Source organism: Pseudocercospora fijiensis (genome assembly GCF_000340215.1).
Source record: "Pseudocercospora fijiensis CIRAD86 unplaced genomic scaffold MYCFIscaffold_4, whole genome shotgun sequence".
Taxonomy (NCBI): Eukaryota; Fungi; Ascomycota; class Dothideomycetes; order Mycosphaerellales; family Mycosphaerellaceae; genus Pseudocercospora; species Pseudocercospora fijiensis.
Window position 1 is genome coordinate 3,642,679 of NW_006921535.1, and position 18,072 is coordinate 3,660,750.

The window sequence follows — 18,072 nt, forward strand, 5'->3', positions numbered from 1 at the left end:
TGTATTGAAGCAAGATCAGGCACTGAATGTGACCGGCATACAGGAGATCAAGGACAGTGTGGAGCATCTGGCTCAGAACGTTAGATTGGTGAACGATTGGGGTAGTGAGGGCGAGCAATTGATGGTGCAGCATAGCACACACCGAGCCAGGTCCCAGGCCCGTGCATTGAGATAGCCGGCTACACAGCTCCATGCGGGTCTAGGAGCACTGCCTCGTAAGAGCCTGGTTGCAGCTAGTGCGAAGAATCAAGGACTCTACTGAATGTATTGACCTCGCTGATCACTGCATGTATGAATCGGGCTAACGCTCTCATCAAGAGCTTCACTCAATCAGCACAACCAGAGTCGTGACTTTCTTTACGAGATATGGAAGTGGGCGATGCGCTGAGCTGAGCTGAGCGCAAGCAGATATCCTGCCGCCTGCGCTCGTTGATCTGTTCTCAGGTCCTCTGTCTCCATCGTAGCGGTGGCTTTTCAAATCAGTTGTGCCATCCATGCAATGCGCCACCAATCAACAAGCCAATGCAAGAGGCAGCATCTTCTCATAATTAGGAGTTCCAAACCCCGTCACTGCATCCCACCCTTTAGTTGCATTCCTGTTGTAGGTAAGCAATGAGCAAATCTTGCAGGTTTGCGAGATGACCTTCACTTACCAGGACGCACCAGGCACATGAGCTGTCGGCAAGTGCGAAGACCGGCTCTCACCAGTGCAGCCGCTAGACCGACCATCGACGATGTCGGTCAGGCCTTGGTAGCCTGAGCTGTAAAGCCAAGGGTTCAAGAAGCCCAGAGTAGGTTTGCCGGCCTTCAGCCTTTGGGCATTGAGCAATGCCACAACTCCAGCAACAACGGGCGCTGAAGCAGAAGTTCCACTGATAAGGATGTCCTGACCCTGATTAACAACACGAAATGCGGATGCTTGTGCTGCGATATCAGGAACCGCGCGACCAGTTGCATTGTAGAGACCTTCGAATGTGTCGCCGATCTTGGAGAGGTATGCAGTAACTGCCTCATCCTGATATGCTGGCCGAGACCAGGTATCCGAGAAGCCGCCGGTGGACCTGGGGTCGGCACGTTCGGGCTGTACACCTCTCGTGCCGCCAACAGCTGTGACATAGGGGCAAGAGGCAGGGAAGATCAGCTGAAAGCGTGTCGTGTTCTTACCGTCGTTCGTAACGCAGCTGCTTCCTGGTCCAATGTCTCCAGAAGCCGTGAGCACAGAAACGCCTCGAGCACCGAGCTGTCCAAACAACTCGCATACTTTCTTTCTGTACGGCAAAGGCACTGTCTGCTCGTTCTCTCCGTATGATGAGCTGATTGTGTGAGGAAGGTCCTTGTCATCTTGGGCAAGAACGTAGGTCAGGAAGTCTAAGAACGGCTCGTTTTGATTGCTCGTCTGATTTGGCTGATCGAGGTCAGGCAACAGCTCACCGAGACCGGCTGCGGAATACGCATGCATGTGGATTGGCCACCCTGTTGCGAGGAGATACTGCGCGTCCAAGTTCGCCTCGCTACTGTCGTTCGTTGAGTTCTGCTCGAGCTTCCCACCGTTGATACTTTGCCACGAGAATGACGCCCCCTGCGCCTCTGGAAAGTAATGCTGAACGAACTCGTCGAGATCACTATACCTCGGATACTGGTCCAGAAAGTTGGTGAATGCCATGAAGCCCGAAGTTGCATTGTCCAAATCGGTGTTCTCTGGAATGTTGTACAAAACACGTAAGCAATCACGGTCGATGGTCTCGTTCTTACACGCAGAAGCTACAGAAGTGCCGTTCAACGTCATCAATCGAGGTCCTGGAGGCTCTCCCGACACTGCGGCGTGAATAAGACTGCGCTGCGCCTTCAGTTCGCCAAAACGAGTCGTAGGTTGGATCATATCGATGTAGCGGTGGAGTTCGCCCGGAACTGAATACTGTAATGTGCGCACAAGCTCCAGTCCATGGGTATTTCGATAGACGGCGAAGGATGTGTTTAGGAGGTCATTGGCGATGTGCACAGGTGCAACGAAGTTGATCCACTCCCCTTCCTCTGCAATTGCGTCCGGGCCGACTCCAGATCCTACCAACCATTTGACCACATCTGCGGTCGCTTCCGGCGACGGCCTGAGTATTTCTTGGATTTCGTCTCGTTTGAGATGGTGACCATAGCTTGGTGATGTCGGATCTGATACATCGTACAGCTTCTGCTCTAGCAAACCAGGACTCGGCGCTGTCATTGCGATTCGTAGATGAAGGCGTTGCTCTGAGGACGGAAGTCGTATTTGTCTCCAGCCTTCCGGTGTGAGAGAGAGAGATTCCATAAGGAGGCCATTCGCAAGGCCCAAAAGGGCGAAGAGCGCAGCACCACGCATGCTAGAATAGCTGATGGGCCTGGATGAGCAGAAGGGATAGAATGAGAAAGTGCTGCGATTGAGACGACCAAAGGCTCCTAGAAGCGCGTCCACCAAATGTACTCCAGTGCTCTGAAGCGCTTGCTTGAGGGGGAGGAAGCGAGTGTGGTATCCAGCGGACTCTGGCGATGCGACAGTGGCAGTTAGTTGTAAGTAGACATGTGGAAGCGGTGATGTGCTCGGGTGATTGCCAACCGCTGCCGTGCTGACGTGTTCCACTGGTCTATCTGATAATACGCCAAAGATCACAAAGTTATTTCTCGAGGAGGTCTGCGAAGTCCGCGCCGAGGATGGATGGCCTCGCGCAAGATCTTGATTCTTGACCGTCTTGTGCGGACGTTGGCCCAGGATGCGCGCAGCGCATGATTTCATCCTTGTCAATTACGCGTGGTGTTCCTACATATGATAATTATAAATAGTTGTGGTGGTCTGTAAGTTGCCAGGTATTTCTAAACTACCGGTTGGGCAATTCGAGGGACCAGCGTAATAATAAGGAGTGGCCAGTCGGCGCAGTCACCGGGCCATGACACTTGCGACCCATTGTGGCAGCACAGATTCGCAGAATGGGACCTGCATCCTGAAATGATCAGGCTTGACTTCGCATAGCGGTGCTAGTGTGATAAGACTGCTCGTAATAATAAGTGCCCTAGCGCGACACCTCGTGGGCTTGATGCCAATAATACTCCGTATACTCTTCGCGGATGAGTACCTAGTTCTATCTCAAAGGGACACGTCCCAGCATGGGAACCTAGTTCTAGCGCACGACTTGATCCTGGATTCTTGGCTTCGTCTAGGGGTTTGACGCAAGAGGAGATCTTGTGTGAGCCTGTGAGCAGTGAGGAACGCCCGGTGCGTCCTCTTTGCTACAGCCGAGTGTGACCCATTTGGCGAATACTGCTGCGTGTGTTTCCGTGCTCAAAGGGCCCCGATGTGTGAAAAGATGGCGTGCTTGGAAGACGAACACACTGAGCACCATTATTCTAATCGGCCTGTCATTGTACAGCCAGGGTAAAGCGCATGACACCACAATCAAAGCAGTTGTCGAAGTCGTCATGCAAGGTATCTAGCAACACGATCGACCCACAGCGCGGTCGTGCGCAGTTTGCACTTGGCTGCAGCTGTACGCTGTGCAGACATCGGTGTAGCTGTCCAGACGGAGCAGTAGTTCTACTCAGACAGTTCCATTCGTGAACAACGCATGTTGACGGGATTCTTCATGCACCGTGTCGGGTGCGTTTGGCGCAGTCCACACATGGCAGAGGCTTCCTTCTTTGCTGTTCTCCGCAGCGGCCATTTGCTGGAATCTTCATTCATTCCACATGCTAGCTGGCTATTCTATTGTTCCCCGGTCTTTCTGTCTGTGGCTGATTGCCTGCCCATGACCGCCTACGCGTAGAGATACAGGACGATGGTTCAGGCCGGATCGAAGGGTGGTGGACGGAAGGCAGGGCGTGAGCGACAACGGAGCCGTGCTGGTCGTGCTGATGCTGAGCGATGCAATTCTGCTGCAGTCGACTTGGATTTCGAATATTCTACGGCGTCGTGGTTGGAGTCTTGGAGAGCGCTGCCGAAGCCCCAAGCGTCGGCAAGCAAGATCCGACGAAATCCCCATCATCATCGACGCTTCTCTCTCATCTTCAATCTGGTGCACATCAGCCTGATCTTGACGCTATATTCCTACCTCCACGGCCTACATGCTTGCAGGCAGCCCAGGCCGTGCGGCGGTGGAATGCGATATCCCCACTGGACCAATTGTCACGCTCGCCTGGACATTCACTACCCTGCTTTGGAGCATATTCACAGAACCACGGAAGACATTCGCAGCACGAGTGCTTCTCTTCCAACCATTATGGATGGTTCGCATAGTACGCCGTGACCTCACGTGGGTCCAGGATCTCGCTCTATTTCTCGCGCTCCACAATGCATATGGCCTTTTCTGCACAAGATCCTGGTCCCTGCCTTCACTTCAAGCATTGGATCTCAGAGATGAGACTTTACTGCTTTACTTCCAGGTATTCGCGCTTCTAGGAATCTGCGGGGGCTTTGCAGGCTCCATCGTTCTTCGCGGTCATCATCTGAAGTCCAAAGACAAGGAGGAGGAGGAGCCAGTCCGGGAGCAACGCATCGAAGAATCACTTCTTCCACCACTGCTCATTCCAAGCCGTACCACGCATTCCAGACTGTTCCCTCGAAAGCACTCCTTCTCGTATACTTACCTTCTTGTTGGAGTTCCGGTGGGTCTTCAAGGCCGAGTGGCCAATGTGTTGTCGATCGACAGTCAGCGGCCTGCTTGGTTCGATGTGCGATCAGCCGATTTCCTCAACCGCGGAAGTCCTGAGCTTGGACTGGGAGAAAAGCTCAAGCGCTTTTTACACGCACAACGCGTTACCGACAGAGACTATGCCTTTGCTTATCTTGTCACGGCGCCACGTTTTCTTGGCTATAGCTTCAACCCGGTCTCATTCTGGTACCTCTACGACTCGGATACACGACTCAAATACATGATCCTGGAAGTCAACAACACATTCGGCGAACGTCGCATGTACTTGTTGAAGACAGAGCCAAGCACAGGAGGGGACTCTGCGCGGTCATTCACATTCTCCGATGAGTGGGCAAAAGACTTTCATGTTTCGCCGTTCAACAGCCGGAAGGGATCGTACTCTCTGCAAGCAGTAGATCCACTTGCAGCTTTTGAGCAAAAGGGTCACGTCGAAATCAACAACACAATTGTGCTTCGCTCGTCTGGCGAACACGCAAAGATTGTAGCTCGCGTCTGGTCGGAAGGCATGCCAGAAGAGCCAAGCAACGTCACAACGATCGAGCTGGCCAGATTTATTCTCGCTTGGTGGTGGGTCGGACTAGCCACTTTTCCGAGAATCGTATGGGAAGCACAAAAGCTGTTCTTCAAAAGGAAGCTCCATGTCTGGTACAGGCCCGAGGTCACCGAGGCAAGCATAGGTCGAGATTTCACGAAAGAAGAGACGATATTGGAACAGTTCTTCCGCTCCTTCCTGACCAGCGCAGTTGAGAATGGCGACAAGCCTCTACGCGTGATCTACGAAGCGCCGCACAATAGTGGAGAAGAGATCGTCCTGTACTCTCCGGGTTTCACATACGAGGAGGATCATTCGACAACAATGACTTTGAAAGTGCTTTCACCCGCATTTTACAGTCGCTTCATTCATTACGCGCATGCTGCAGAGGCTTTCGATCGCGAATGTCTTGGAACCGATGACAAGAATCGAACCATTGTCATTGATGGCGCTCAAGGACTGCCCACTCTACTCGACTGCATGAAGCACACAGACCGACATAAAGCAAAATCTACTCGCAGAAAGGGTGTCCTTCACGATTTGCGTTGGAATATCCTTCGCCGACTACGATGTCCTCCTGCTGTAGCCAGCTATCCGACCGACGAGAGCAGACTCGATGTTGAGTACAGCACACATGACAGTCGATCCTTCAAATTCTCGGAATGCGATCGCTTCATCCAGACGGCACATAAGGATAGCAGCCTTTACTGGAAGACAGTCGTCAAATTATTCATCGCAGAGCGCATAACCTTCGGCATACCACTCCTCGTCGCCGTCTTCGACTGGACGGTTCGCATAACCATGATACTATCAGCCATGATCTACTGCGACAACTTCCCAGTCTGGGACATACTTCGCGCTCGTCCATTCCACAAATCCGACATCCCCACCAGCAGCATCGCTCTCGTCTTAGCAAACAGTGTACATATCTGGAGCAGTCTCAAGGGTTGAATTCGCAGAAGAAATCCAGAAAGCAAAGCATAGCATAGAAATCGCAAATCATAATCTACTTACAACTACAGACTAAACTCCAATCGATTCCCAGCATAATCCCTCGCGAAAAATCTTGAAGGATACTCAACACCTTTCGCTCCACTATCTGCTTCTCCAGGTCTATCCGCTTCTCGCGGAGCCGCGGAATCGCCTCGTTCATGATGTTCCCAGATTTTCTGCCGGAGAGTGACGAGAGCTTCAGCTGAGGAGATTCTGAAACATGGATGGCGCGAGGATTCGGGGTCGGCGTTTGGTCCGAATGCTATATGCACCTATACAAGATTCAAAATCAACAAACTCCCCTCGTCCTCGCCAAGTGAGTGAGTGAGGTATGGTATGGTATGCTTTACCTGCTGTCCCGAAGACCCAATATCAAACCTTGTACTCTATCTCAGCCTTATGCGTACTTGTGAATGAATGGACATACATCCGTTAAAACGTACCATGCTAACGAGCCTTTTTGTAAACTTGGGACTTCTCGTGCTGATAGACCTAGCGTTTCGCCATAGAATTCGTGGGCTTGGTCGAGAGTGCCTGGTGGGACTAGGAGATTGATGTGTGCTATGCCGCTGATCATTGTTTTTTTTTCCTCCTTTTTGGTTCCGGTCTTTTCAAGGATCTTTGATGTATGTAGGAGTTGTTGATTGCGTCTGAATTGTGTCTTGACTCATGACAGCCGGGTGTAGTCGCCGTGCTGGAAAAGGAGCGGGGCTGGGCTGGGCTGGGCGGCGGGAGCTCTTGCCAGTTTCCAAGTGCGGGTACATGGCGCGGCAGCAACAGACACATAGATGAAAGATGATGGCAGAAATTGTTGGTAACTTATGATATTATTGACATCTGGTGTTCAGAACAGTACACATTATGGGAATATGAACGCCAGCGAACGCTCCGCCTGCAGTTGCTTACTCGCTGAAACGCGTTCCAGTCTCCAACAAGAGATACGAGAGTCATTACAGTACAGTTCCATCCTGTCTTTCATTTGATCGTCTCTCCATATCCCTTTTGTACAGAATCATCGGTAAGATAACCAACTAGTTCATGGGCGACCAACGTTCCGCAGATTGCGTGGTAGTTGGACGCAGCATGGTGTTTATATACAGTTGCAATGCATCTCTTTCACTGCTTTGCTGGGATTCGGTGATTCCTGGTGCACAGCCTGAAGCTTAGACCTGGCTCATGGCTGGGCCTCTGCGGATGCCACCTCGTGATGCACCTCCTCCCATTCCGGTCGCGGAGATGACGAGGGATCCGACGAAGGCAGCGAAGCCGAACCACAGAAAGGCGGTCGATGCCTGAGCCTCCCGGCACGCGCTGTGCGGGCTGCTTGCGCCGCGGATGACGCTGTTGGTATTGACGTAGCTCTATATAAATCGTTAGTCGATGGCGCCTCTCAGTCGCGAAACGATGAGAAAAACTCACGTCTCTGCTGCAGCTGTGAACACCGAGTTTAGCTGCGAGCGCGACGGCAGCGCAGAACCAGAAGAGAGTCAAAAGACCGTCAAGGGCCAATGGAAGGAATCCAACGAAGGCGTACTTGTCGTTCGCAGTTGCCGGGATCAGATATAGCAGGCAAAGCATTGCGAACGCAGCGCAGAACATGGTATAGTTGACGACAGCCGGGTCAGCACCCATCGCGATCATGTTACCAGTGAGGGCCATAATGAGCAGGGCCCAGAGGAATTCGAGGCCGCGCAGGGCGAGTCCAAGCATCTCCTTCATTGCCATTGCTGCGGTGGTGGTGATTTACCGTGTAGCGGGTGAGTTGATTTCGTAGATGGTCGTATGTAGGGAGACCTTGATCGAGGCAGGAGTGAGCTCAGTACCTGTGGCAGTGGCAGTGGCAGTGGCAGTAAGAGAGCGAGAGCTCTTCAACTTGTACGCGCCTGCGCCTGCATGTGATGACGACATGCGACGCACAGACTTGCAAGGCGATTACTGCAAGCGTGAAGCTTCGTACAGCACATTCCGCGGTCCAGCGAGACTTTCTGCTTCCTACACTACTACTGCGAGGGGCAGCGCGTTGTGTCTGATCGTAATGCTGCCGCCACGCTGGCGATTGGTCGATTCACGAGTTTTGCGCTGCACGCTGTTGTGCTGACTCTTCAAATGTATGTATGACAAGACATCCTTGAATGTTTATTCTAATGGAGGTTGTGCTTGCGGTTGCGATGACGATGGCTCGGCGTGGCTTGATTGGAACGGCAACGGCAACGGCAGCGGGCGGAAACGGAAACGCGTTAGAACACAGCATTCCTCGACCGACCACCGCAAGGATATGCCAGCCGCATCTTCGACCGAATGCACTCGACAAATCGTACCACTTCCCTTCGCCATACTGTATGTTGGCGTCATCTCAACCTGACCTCTCAGAAGCGTGGCCGCCTTCAGGTCCCGAGCAACCCATCTACATGTAGTGATATGGTAGCATTGTCGTGCGACTTGACATCCTTCGTCAACGATAGCCGAAGCAATATCCAGCAACGCCATGCACAATGCGGTGGGTATCATGCTGCCTTCTAATCATCCCTTGAACAACCAGTTTTCCTGGTTGAAAATGCACTCGAATTCCACACTGCCAAAAACACCAACCGCCGCAAGCAAGTCATGCTCGCCTTCCAACCCTGTGATGTCGCCAGCGTCCTGATTCTTCGGCTGTTCCTCATGTAAGTCCCACCCGTTCTCTCGTTTGCCATTTCTCGTGAAGAAGACGTCGCAACCCGTGGTGATCCGGCCATGAACGGGAGGATGAAATGTCATGCCAATGCCGACAACATCACCCTTGCCAAAAGCTGGTACAAACTCGACACCACCATAGCTGTTATCAACATAGCGTCGGCCATCGTCTGAGTGGACGCCCAATGAGCCTCGATGCCATCCTGGCAATCGCCAGGCAGGATACGGAGGAGCGACAAACCCGATCGCGATGCCAGACTCAACATTCTTTCCCGTCCCATATCGATCACCCACCCCCATGATCTTGACTTCAAAATAAATCGTTCGTTGCTGACCTGTTGCAAGAGGCGTATGATGTTGTGCAGCATAGATGGGCACGTCTGAGAGCAGGATGGTGTCACTAATGCCGCTACCCGTTCTCACATAGCTGGTGCCCATTGCTGGCTGATACTGTGTGACGTCCGTGGTGTTTGGTGGCACAGTGAGTCTCAAATCGCCAGCATCAATTCGGGACACTAACATGGATGGATGCTCATGAGCAGTCCATAAAGGCGTTTCAGCACACCAGGCATGTGCTCTTTTGGCGTCATCAAAGTCAGCATTTGCTGCCGGGCTCCGTTCGTCGGCCATCGATGCCGAGAACGAAGGAGGCAGGCTCAATCTGTCATCAGCCCCCGTCCACGGGTCGTATTCTGGAGGCGCAACATCTGCCTCTCCACTGCTAGGGGTAGGCAAGGGCGCAGGAGATGGAGTCGACTGAAAGCCAGGAGCTGTCCGACCTGGAGGGGGACCTGCAGGCGGCGAGTACTGCTCATCGTCCATGTTGACGTCTTGGTGACCAGGCGGGGGTCCAGGAGGTGGTTGATATTGCTCTTGATCTCGGGAGGCGGTGTTAGGCACATTAATGCTAGAAGGCCGCAATCCTTGAGGAATACTTAAGTGAGGCTCTCGGTAGGGATTATTCGAACTCTGTTGGCTTGGTCCGCCTCCAACACTCCACGAGGCTCTGCCATCAAAATTAGAGACTGCATTCAGGTGCATCACTGATTTGTCGAGAACGAAGGTGGAAAAACGAGGGACATGGCCAATATCTGGGAATGTCTGGATGCCATGATCCAACAACGAGAGGCCATGCGTACCTTTGCTGCTGAGCAGATTGATCCTGTTGCCGATTGTCTTGCCCATTCTCGTAACCTGATTGCGCTCTGCGATAGCTTGGGGGTGCCGAAGGTGGCGGCTGATACTTCTTCTCGCTCATGGCGACCACCCGACTCGCGGCCGGAGCTGTTTTCGTGCTCTTGACACTTTTATGGCTCCTTGTCCGTGAACAGCGGGCTGTGTGATGGTGGAAGGTGTGCCTCCGTAAGTTTGCTGGCCGTGGACCCTCCTAAATGTCGTCTTGGGCCCAATGGTCCAGCCGAGATTGTTGAGAATAGGAGAAAGAGAAGTCGGGAAAGTGTAGCAGTTGCAGTCTATGCCGGCGCCTGCGCTCTCCACGTCGTCCTGGGCAAATACAGCTCATCGAAGCATCTCCCGAAGTCCCAGTCCCGGCTAGTATGAGTGACACAGGCTTTGCTAAGGTGAGACAGGTATTGATAGCTGGCGTCTTGGGCAGCAAAACGTCGCAAAGCAGGGATACACCATCATTTGCGACGTATGAAGAAGTCAGCCGTAGACTCTGCGGGCAAGGGTCGTAGAGTGCTTGCCGATTGAAGTGAGGCGCCTGTATGTGATTGGCCACGGGAGGAGTGTACAAGCATTCAACCGTCGGATCGTCGTCATCTTTCTTCCCTCGCGCATCTTGCATCAACGGAGCTCTGGCACCGGCGTTGGAGCTACGCTACGCGACCAGAGACCTACAATTTGCGCGACAACCCGCAATGTAGTAGGAATTAGAATCGAAGCATGGTCGACGATGCCTCACGACAGCTGCAGTCCGATCTGCGCAGCGCTGTCCAGGATGCGCTTTCGAGTCGACGCCCTGTCATTCACCATTTAAACGCAGATACATCGTGGCTTCTGCAGATACCTCGACCCGCCAATGCCGTAAAGCGAGGCGCGCGATTCTACTACAACATTTTGATTGATCCTTGGCTACAGGGTGGCCAGAGCGATGTAGCCAGTTGGTTTTCGCAGCAATTCCATGCTACACCCAGTGCTGTATCGTCTATCGGGGCCTTGGATGAACTCATCTTTGAAATAGAGATTTTGGCGTCTGGTCCGCGGTCGCATCTTGGTCGCAAAGCGACGTTTAACACAGAAGAAGAGCTTGGAAGGGAGAAGACTCTGATTGATGCTGCGGTCGTGTCGCACGAGTTCACCGACCACTGCCACAAAGAGACTCTTCTGGAGATACATCCCGATGTCCCAGTATTTGCAGCCAGAGAAGCGGCAAGGTTAATACAAAGTTGGAAGCACTTCCGCTCTGTCAATGTGGTCAACGTGTTCGGCAAAGGGGATGACACGGACTGGCGCAGCACGAGCACGCCGCCATTGCCAGAGTGGATCGGGATAAGCAGGCTATTGTCCACAGACGATGTGCTCTACTACCACGCCGCCGTTATGATCGCATTCAACAATAGACATGGCAATGGCAAATCTAAACTGCTAAAGGTGAATAGCAGCGGCAAAAATGGCACGAGAAAGCGGCATCATTCTGCGATAGAACCCGACGAAGATGATGAACATGCCGAAGTGATCATATACACTCCGCATGGAGTTCAGCATGGCGATTTAGCGATTATTCCTCAGGCGTCTCCGGCATTGACGACGCTCGCCTTCTTGCATGGGCTACACGACGTGCGTGTAGGAACGGCGACTGGGAGGACTGCGCTGCAACTCAATCTAGGAGCTATGAACGGGCTGAAGGCGCAAAGAACGCTCAATGCACGCTATTGGCTCGGGACACACGACGAGATCAAGCGTGGTGGTGGACTTGTCGCGTGGTTCCTCCAACGGGACGTGATCACGTTGAAGGAGGCTCTTGAGCATGAGCGGAGCCAGCGTGAGCATGGAGCCGAAGATGCAGTCGGGGGAGAGATTGGCAAAGTCTTGGACAGTTTCGACGACATCAATTGGGTCGATTTGAAGAATGGCGAGTCCAGAGTTTTGGTATAGCATGAGTGAGGTGGGAGCATTTCGCATTTCGCATTCATCAGAAGAACAGCATGATACCAGCACCGCAGCAACTATACCACGTTTTGCATGCTACAGGAACATCTACTTTCCATGTATTCCACGTGATACAATTCCCTGGTACAGCAGCAAGGCACGCGACCTTATCCTCGGCTCCCAACATTATTCAATGCGTCGAGCTTCGAGCTTCCATACAGAGGCTCCCATACCCTGCAGAGTTCTACCAAGTGACACAACCATAATGAATTGTTCAATCAATGCTTCTTCAGGCATTGCTATCGCTGTCGGTGCATGTCGGCGCACACGCGGTGTTCCTGAGCGCCATAAGGGCAGATCTGCTTGACCAGCAGGATCGACGGTCGCGATACCACGCCCAATGGCTAAACCTAGACAGGGGCAGTCTGCTGCGTACATATGTAGAAGCGGGTCTATCCTTTGCGGAGAGCCTCACTGTGACCCAGGTAATTGGTTCCACGCCATGTGCTCGTCTCGTCTCGGACAACACATGCACCTACGTCGACGTTTGCACGGCACGTCACCGTCACCGTCACCGTCTTCCATACAGTACATGTCCCTTATCCCCTTTTGTCTCAATGATGCGTGACCGCACGTCCATCTCAACAGCAGCCGCGATTCATCCTGAGTACTAGCACACTAGCCCTGGCTTAGGCAGACATGCGATCGAGCCGGCAATGAACAACAAGCCCTCAATATTTACATCAAGCAGCCTTACAAGAAAATCAATAGCACCAGGCCCGGCGCCCCTCGAATCGCTGCGCGCACCGCGTACCTCGTCGCCCTTTCGCCGACAGAGCACTCCGGACTGGCTCGAACACAACACTGTCAAAGCCGCTGTCGCTGCTGCTCAAAACCACCCTGGTGCCGCTGCGCTAGCTACACCTATACCGGCTCCAGCGCCATCACAGCTGACAAGAGCGCATCCGAATACACCTACGCGGCAACAGGGCAAGGAGAACACGGTGTCGCCCTCGATATGGACATCGTTCGCTGATCGCAACCATACCACGAACCCCCAGGCGTCTACAAAGACTCGGAGCGCCAGTAGCAGCAACGGCGCCATCAAAACGACCCCGACTTCCCAGCGCGCGCCTTCATTCTTGCCTGGCACGCCGCCTGCATCTGCACCAGATCGCATCAAGCGCAAATTTGCACCAGAGCTCGCGCCGGAGGACTTGGGACCTACATCTTCTGAGCCGGTCAATAAGCGTGCTAAGTTACGGCCGCGAACGAAACATACTCTTGATTTCCAGAACTTTGGCCCGCCAAGCTTTAGTCACGCTGTGCAACCGCCATCGCCACTATTCTTCAGCAATAGTCCCCGCCCGCGGCCAAAGCTGCCGCCGCGCTTCTCCAGTAGCGAGGCGGCAGCAAGAATGCTCAGCAAGGCCCGCACTGAGGAGAGCCACGTTAAGACTGTCAGCTTGGCTCGAGGGACGGTGACTACGCCTGCAGTAGCTCTCGGGCCTCCATCGCTAGGTCCAACCAGCAACCCGCAGAGCAGGAGGAGCTTGGATCGCAGCGTGACAGGGCGAAGCAGCAGTCCTGATGCTGGCAGCAATGGCACACGGGAAGGAATGAGTGGCATGAGCGGTATGCTCAACAATATCGGGATAATTGAACTCCTGGAACAGGATGAAAGACCTACATTCATCGTTGATCTTGGCGACAGCACGAACTACGGCCCTAGTCCACTGCACCCTGTCTTTGCCAACCAGTCTCTCAGATCTTACGATGGCATGCAGTCGCTCATTAGTGGGAACACTCCCGGCGACTCTTCGCCTGGCCCGAACACGTTTCTGCAATTCAAATCATGGCTGCTTAGTGCGGCAGTGAATGGAGAATCTCTCAATGTCTGTCTGCCACCCTTCAACTACGCGAGCATGACGTGGAGCTGCTCCACGCTTCGCAGGAGGCTTCGTATCATCTCTGGTGCTTTCAATTCACCTTTGGCGACTCAGACAGCTGCTATGCGAGTTAGTGTGCCTCCGTCAGAGAACGCCACCACGAGTGCAGGAACCCTGGCGGAACCCTTTGACTATTTTGCAAGAGCAGTGCCTGACACAAAGACGAGTAACTCGGACGGCTCGAGTAGTATGACCACCGAAGTTGTGTCCACCATCGAACCTCGTCTGGCTGAGAGCGAACTGTCTGCCAATGCACAGCTTCGAGTGCCTTCCGAATTTGATCTTTCAGGGGCTACACAACTGTTACCGTCCCATCATACGTACGTACAGACCTCATCCACCACTGGATCGAACGTCCTTACGCCCGGTGCAATGTCTACTTTGTCCATGTCGTCTGCAAAAGAGAGCCCCGTTGCTGACAATGGCGTGCTCGACAGCGTGATATCTACCGTCGCGGCAGATGCGCCGTCTTTCGACTGGACGCGACTGCCCGTTACCGACAGTATGCCACGTCACATCCAGTTTGCACGGAGCATAGATTGGGGCGCGACAAGCCTTGGTCCAATAGAAACATGGAGCTCAGATTTGCGGCAAATGTGCAATCTCATCATGGCTTCTCCGCATCCAGCTGCGATGTACTGGGGAGAGGACCTAATTGCAATATACAATGAAGCGTACATTCTCCTCGCTGGTCAAAAACACCCAGATCTCATGGGCATGAGCTATCGGATCGCATGGGCAGAGATCTGGGATGAAGTAAAAAACGTCTTCGCCCATGCTAAGACCACCGGCGAAGCGACGATGAAGGATGATGATTGTCTGTTCATTAAGAGGAGTAATTCTCTGGAAGAAACGTACTTCTCATGGTCTATAATTCCCATGGTTGGGCGAGACGGCAGTGTCATGGGCCTATACAACCCAGCATTTGAGAAAACCCGTCGGAAGGTCGCAGAAAGGCGGATGCTTACCTTGAGAGAGATCGGCGAGAGGACGGCCTCTGCTCGAGACGTCAAGGGCTTCTGGTCACAAGTTCTGGCATCGTTCGAGGTCAATGAGTCCGACAGTCCATTCTTGTTACTCTATTCTGTTACGGAAGAGAATGAAAGCGACAGCAGCAGCATACACTCAAACTCGGTTAGTAATAACCGAATGTGTATTCTGGAGGGAGCATTGGGTGTTCCCGAAGGTCACCAAGCTGCAGCAGATCAGATAGATCTCAAAGCCGGCATGGAAGGATTTGGACCTGTTTTCCGAGAGGTCATGAAAACAGACAAGCCAGTTCTGCTTGAAGTCGGCAGCAGGGACCTCCCGGAGTCACTCCTCGACGGCTTAGAATGGCGTGGTTTCGGCGATCCTGTGGGTTCTGTGGTCGTGTGCCCAATACATCCAACGACAGGTGATGTTGTCCTTGGATTCTTGGTTCTTGGTGTTAATCCGAGGAGGCCTTACGATGATGACTACAGCTTGTTCATACAGCTTCTCAGTCGGCAACTTGCTACCTCGTTGGCGTCGGTGGTATTGTTCGAAGAAGAGATCAAAAGAGGACAGAAAGCGGCAAAGTTGGCTGCGCTGGACCGAATAGAGCTGTCCGAGCAATTGGCCGCCAGAACGCAAGAGGCCATCGAAAGCGAGACCAAATTCACTCGCATGGCAGAATTTGCCCCTGTAGGAATGTTCATTGCAAGCTCCGAGGGACGGATCACCTTTGCCAATGACACTTGGTACGATATTTCGCGTGTGCCGAAGAATTCAGAAATGGCAGATACGTGGATGAATGCTGTTAAGCCGGAGGACCTGGATCTTGTGAAGCGACTGTGGAGCGATCTTGCAGTTGACGCGAAGTCCGTGTCTCGCGAGTTCAGATTTAAAGCACAGTGGCGAGATCGCAACGGCAATAGTGGGGACACATGGGTGTTGTTTTCTGGGTATCCAGAGAAGTATGAAGACGGCAGACTCAAAAGCATTTTCGGCAGTATTACAGACATCAGTCAACAGAAATGGGCAGAAGGGATACAGACCCGAAAGATGGAAGAGGCTGTTGAGCTAAAGCGGCAGCAGGTGAGCACTGCCCACGTAATGTGGCCCATGAGCAAGTCTGACCTTCATGCAGGAAAACTTCATCGACATCACATCGCACGAAATGCGCAATCCGCTGTCCGCGATCTTCCAATGCTCCGACGACATTACGACTTCATTGACCAAGTTTCGCCAAAGCGACGAAAGGGTCATTCCGGACTCATTGCTTGAGAGCTGCCTGGACGCTGCGCAAACAATAAGTCTATGCAGTCAACACCAGAAGCGGATCGTGGATGACATTTTGACGCTTTCGAAACTTGATTCGCAGCTGCTACTAGTGACACCGGTGGACGCACAGCCTCTCACAGTCGTACAGAGAGCTTTGAAGATGCATGAAGGCGAGCTGCAAGCTGCCGATATCCAAATGAAGTTCGTCGTCGACCAATCATTCCGAGACCTTGACCTTGACTGGGTGCGCTTTGACCCGAGTCGCGTGCTGCAAGTACTCATCAACCTGACCACCAACGCCATCAAATTCACTGGTACGGAGAGCCGCAGGACAATCACGGTTACCATCGGCGCTAGCACTGAGCGACCGAGCGACAAGCATGATGCGCCAGTCAAGTACTTCCCAACACGAAGGAAGAGCAAGGACATCATGACAGACAAGGACTGGGGAGACGGCGAGAAGCTCTACATCCATTTCGCCGTCCGTGATACAGGCCGTGGCCTTAGTCCCGAAGAAAAGAAGCTATTGTTCATAAGATTCTCGCAGGCCTCTCCGCGGACCCATGTCCAATATGGCGGCTCAGGGCTAGGCTTATTCATCAGCCGCGAGTTGACGGAACTCCAAGGTGGCGAGATCGGAGTGGACAGCGAAGCTGGAAAGGGCTCGACGTTCGCCTTCTACGTTGCAGCAAGAAGAAGCTCGCAACCAGCAGAGACCATTGACGGTGGCATTGGGCTGAAGCGTTCGACTGCTCCGGCTTTCAGGAACAAGTCTACACCGCCGGCGGCGGCGGCGGCGGCAAAGGGCGCGTCTGCCGCCAAGAGCGACAGCCGCGCAAGCGGCCAGAAGCCCGGCGTGAAAAAGGTGCTCATCGTGGAGGACAATCTCGTGAATCAGAAGGTTTTGCAGAAGCAGCTGAAGAACATTGGCACCGAAGTTCACGTGGCTAATCACGGCGGTGAGGCGTTGGAGAAGCTAATGCAGTCGACGTACTGGCGGGACGGCAATACGGTGGGAGATCAGATCGAGCTTGGCCTTGTGCTCATGGACCAAGAAATGCCAGTGATGGTGAGAGCTTCCGCGAAAGCGACGGCCAAGCAACGCACGCATGCACTGACATTGCTCGACAGGACGGTCTGACGTGCACACGCAAGATTCGTGAGCTCGAATCGCAAGGGAAGCTGATCGGTCATGTGCCCATTATCGCAGTCACGGCGAATGCGCGGTCTGAGCAGATCCAGACTGCTTTGGACGCAGGAATGGTGAGTAGCAAGTAGCATTGCCTGCCTCCAACATCACACCATCTCATGCGGCTCGCGCACTCATGCGGCATGCACACACATGCGCATGCGCATGCGCATGACCTTCACCGGTTGTCGCCAGCCGCCTGCATTCGGCCGCAGCGCTCGTATCAGATACGTGGGTACATGAAGCAGAACGAAGACAGCTGACATGGATGCGTGGCACAGGATGACGTCGTGAGCAAACCTTTCCGCATTCCAGAACTGGTCCCCAAGATCGAAGAACTCATGGCGAAATACCCCATGCCCATGCCCATGCCGAGCAGGACCAAATGAACGACGAGAAAGGACACGTTGCACCAGCATCTTTCCAATCGACGGCAATATCCATGGCCCGCAGTACGCCAAGCCATGAAGCAGTTGCAAAGACTGTTATAAGCAAATGGACCGACCGACCAGCATCAGCTGGGCCCTCTCGCTGGTCTGCATTATACACCGAATCCATGCGCGCAGCTGCCGTTTCCTCAGGCCTATTGATTGGATGTTCGACAACCATATTTTGTGCCAATCGGTAGCGACGCGAAACACGAAATAGGCATTGCATTTCTATGGGGTCCTGTACAGGACTGGCTCGGCAGCCACTCACGGCGAACGG

General features: G+C 53.3%; 8 protein-coding genes across 8 annotated transcripts; 4 read left to right on the forward strand and 4 right to left on the reverse strand.

Moving 5' to 3' along the window:
* Nucleotides 1-327: 327 nt before the first annotated feature.
* On the reverse strand, nucleotides 328-2,317 carry MYCFIDRAFT_52295 (uncharacterized protein). The gene is made up of 2 exons (XM_007927676.1): nucleotides 654-2,317; nucleotides 328-596 (listed from the first exon to the last, which is right to left on the reverse strand). Exons 1-2 carry the CDS (start codon nucleotides 2,300-2,302, stop codon nucleotides 512-514), a joined length of 1,734 nt encoding a protein of 577 aa, XP_007925867.1. The 5' UTR covers nucleotides 2,303-2,317; the 3' UTR covers nucleotides 328-511.
* Nucleotides 2,318-3,800: 1,483 nt separating this feature from the next.
* On the forward strand, nucleotides 3,801-4,053 carry MYCFIDRAFT_174796 (uncharacterized protein; the record flags this gene model as incomplete). Its single annotated transcript, XM_007928408.1, has 2 exons — nucleotides 3,801-3,825; nucleotides 3,860-4,053. The coding sequence occupies 2 exons, from the start codon at nucleotides 3,801-3,803 to the stop codon at nucleotides 4,051-4,053; spliced, it is 219 nt and encodes a 72-aa protein (XP_007926599.1).
* Nucleotides 4,054-4,087: 34 nt separating this feature from the next.
* MYCFIDRAFT_153940 (uncharacterized protein) lies at nucleotides 4,088-6,223 on the forward strand. The gene has a single exon (XM_007928409.1). The coding sequence runs from the start codon at nucleotides 4,246-4,248 to the stop codon at nucleotides 6,154-6,156; it is 1,911 nt and encodes a 636-aa protein (XP_007926600.1). The 5' UTR covers nucleotides 4,088-4,245; the 3' UTR covers nucleotides 6,157-6,223.
* Nucleotides 6,222-6,775, reverse strand: MYCFIDRAFT_81778 (uncharacterized protein; the record flags this gene model as incomplete). Its single annotated transcript, XM_007927843.1, has 3 exons — nucleotides 6,222-6,470; nucleotides 6,549-6,576; nucleotides 6,642-6,775. 3 exons carry the CDS (start codon nucleotides 6,773-6,775, stop codon nucleotides 6,222-6,224), a joined length of 411 nt encoding a protein of 136 aa, XP_007926034.1.
* Nucleotides 6,776-6,995: 220 nt separating this feature from the next.
* On the reverse strand, nucleotides 6,996-8,292 carry MYCFIDRAFT_52293 (uncharacterized protein). Its single transcript, XM_007927675.1, has 2 exons — nucleotides 7,618-8,292; nucleotides 6,996-7,559 (listed from the first exon to the last, which is right to left on the reverse strand). Exons 1-2 carry the CDS (start codon nucleotides 7,921-7,923, stop codon nucleotides 7,362-7,364), a joined length of 504 nt encoding a protein of 167 aa, XP_007925866.1. The 5' UTR covers nucleotides 7,924-8,292; the 3' UTR covers nucleotides 6,996-7,361.
* Nucleotides 8,293-8,724: 432 nt separating this feature from the next.
* MYCFIDRAFT_120415 (uncharacterized protein) lies at nucleotides 8,725-9,591 on the reverse strand (the record flags this gene model as incomplete). The annotated part of the gene is made up of 1 exon (XM_007928410.1): nucleotides 8,725-9,591. A coding segment is annotated over one exon (867 nt), but the record flags the coding sequence as incomplete, so codon positions are not given.
* A 1,185-nt stretch (nucleotides 9,592-10,776) lies between these two features.
* On the forward strand, nucleotides 10,777-11,988 carry MYCFIDRAFT_39034 (uncharacterized protein; the record flags this gene model as incomplete). Its single annotated transcript, XM_007927596.1, has 2 exons — nucleotides 10,777-11,430; nucleotides 11,518-11,988. The coding sequence occupies 2 exons, from the start codon at nucleotides 10,777-10,779 to the stop codon at nucleotides 11,986-11,988; spliced, it is 1,125 nt and encodes a 374-aa protein (XP_007925787.1).
* A 623-nt stretch (nucleotides 11,989-12,611) lies between these two features.
* MYCFIDRAFT_153946 (uncharacterized protein) lies at nucleotides 12,612-17,753 on the forward strand (the record flags this gene model as incomplete). The annotated part of the gene is made up of 6 exons (XM_007928411.1): nucleotides 12,612-13,478; nucleotides 13,524-13,881; nucleotides 14,515-15,989; nucleotides 16,042-17,244; nucleotides 17,307-17,438; nucleotides 17,646-17,753. The coding sequence occupies exons 1-6, from the start codon at nucleotides 12,699-12,701 to the stop codon at nucleotides 17,751-17,753; spliced, it is 4,056 nt and encodes a 1,351-aa protein (XP_007926602.1). The 5' UTR covers nucleotides 12,612-12,698.
* Between the last annotated feature and the right edge of the window lie 319 nt (nucleotides 17,754-18,072).

Excerpts from the sequence above, each read along its gene's own strand:
- MYCFIDRAFT_52295 (XM_007927676.1), bottom strand. The coding sequence starts at position 2,302 with ATGGAATCTCTCTCTCTCACACCGGAAGGCTGGAGACAAATACGACTT. Across the intron at positions 597-653 it reads CATGTGCCTGGTGCGTCCTG|GAATGCAACTAAAGGGTGGG; the intron begins GTAAGTGAAGGT and ends TACCTACAACAG.
- MYCFIDRAFT_153940 (XM_007928409.1), top strand. The coding sequence starts at position 4,246 with ATGGTTCGCATAGTACGCCGTGACCTCACGTGGGTCCAGGATCTCGCT.
- MYCFIDRAFT_52293 (XM_007927675.1), bottom strand. The coding sequence starts at position 7,923 with ATGGCAATGAAGGAGATGCTTGGACTCGCCCTGCGCGGCCTCGAATTC. Across the intron at positions 7,560-7,617 it reads TTCACAGCTGCAGCAGAGAC|AGCTACGTCAATACCAACAG; the intron begins GTGAGTTTTTCT and ends CGATTTATATAG.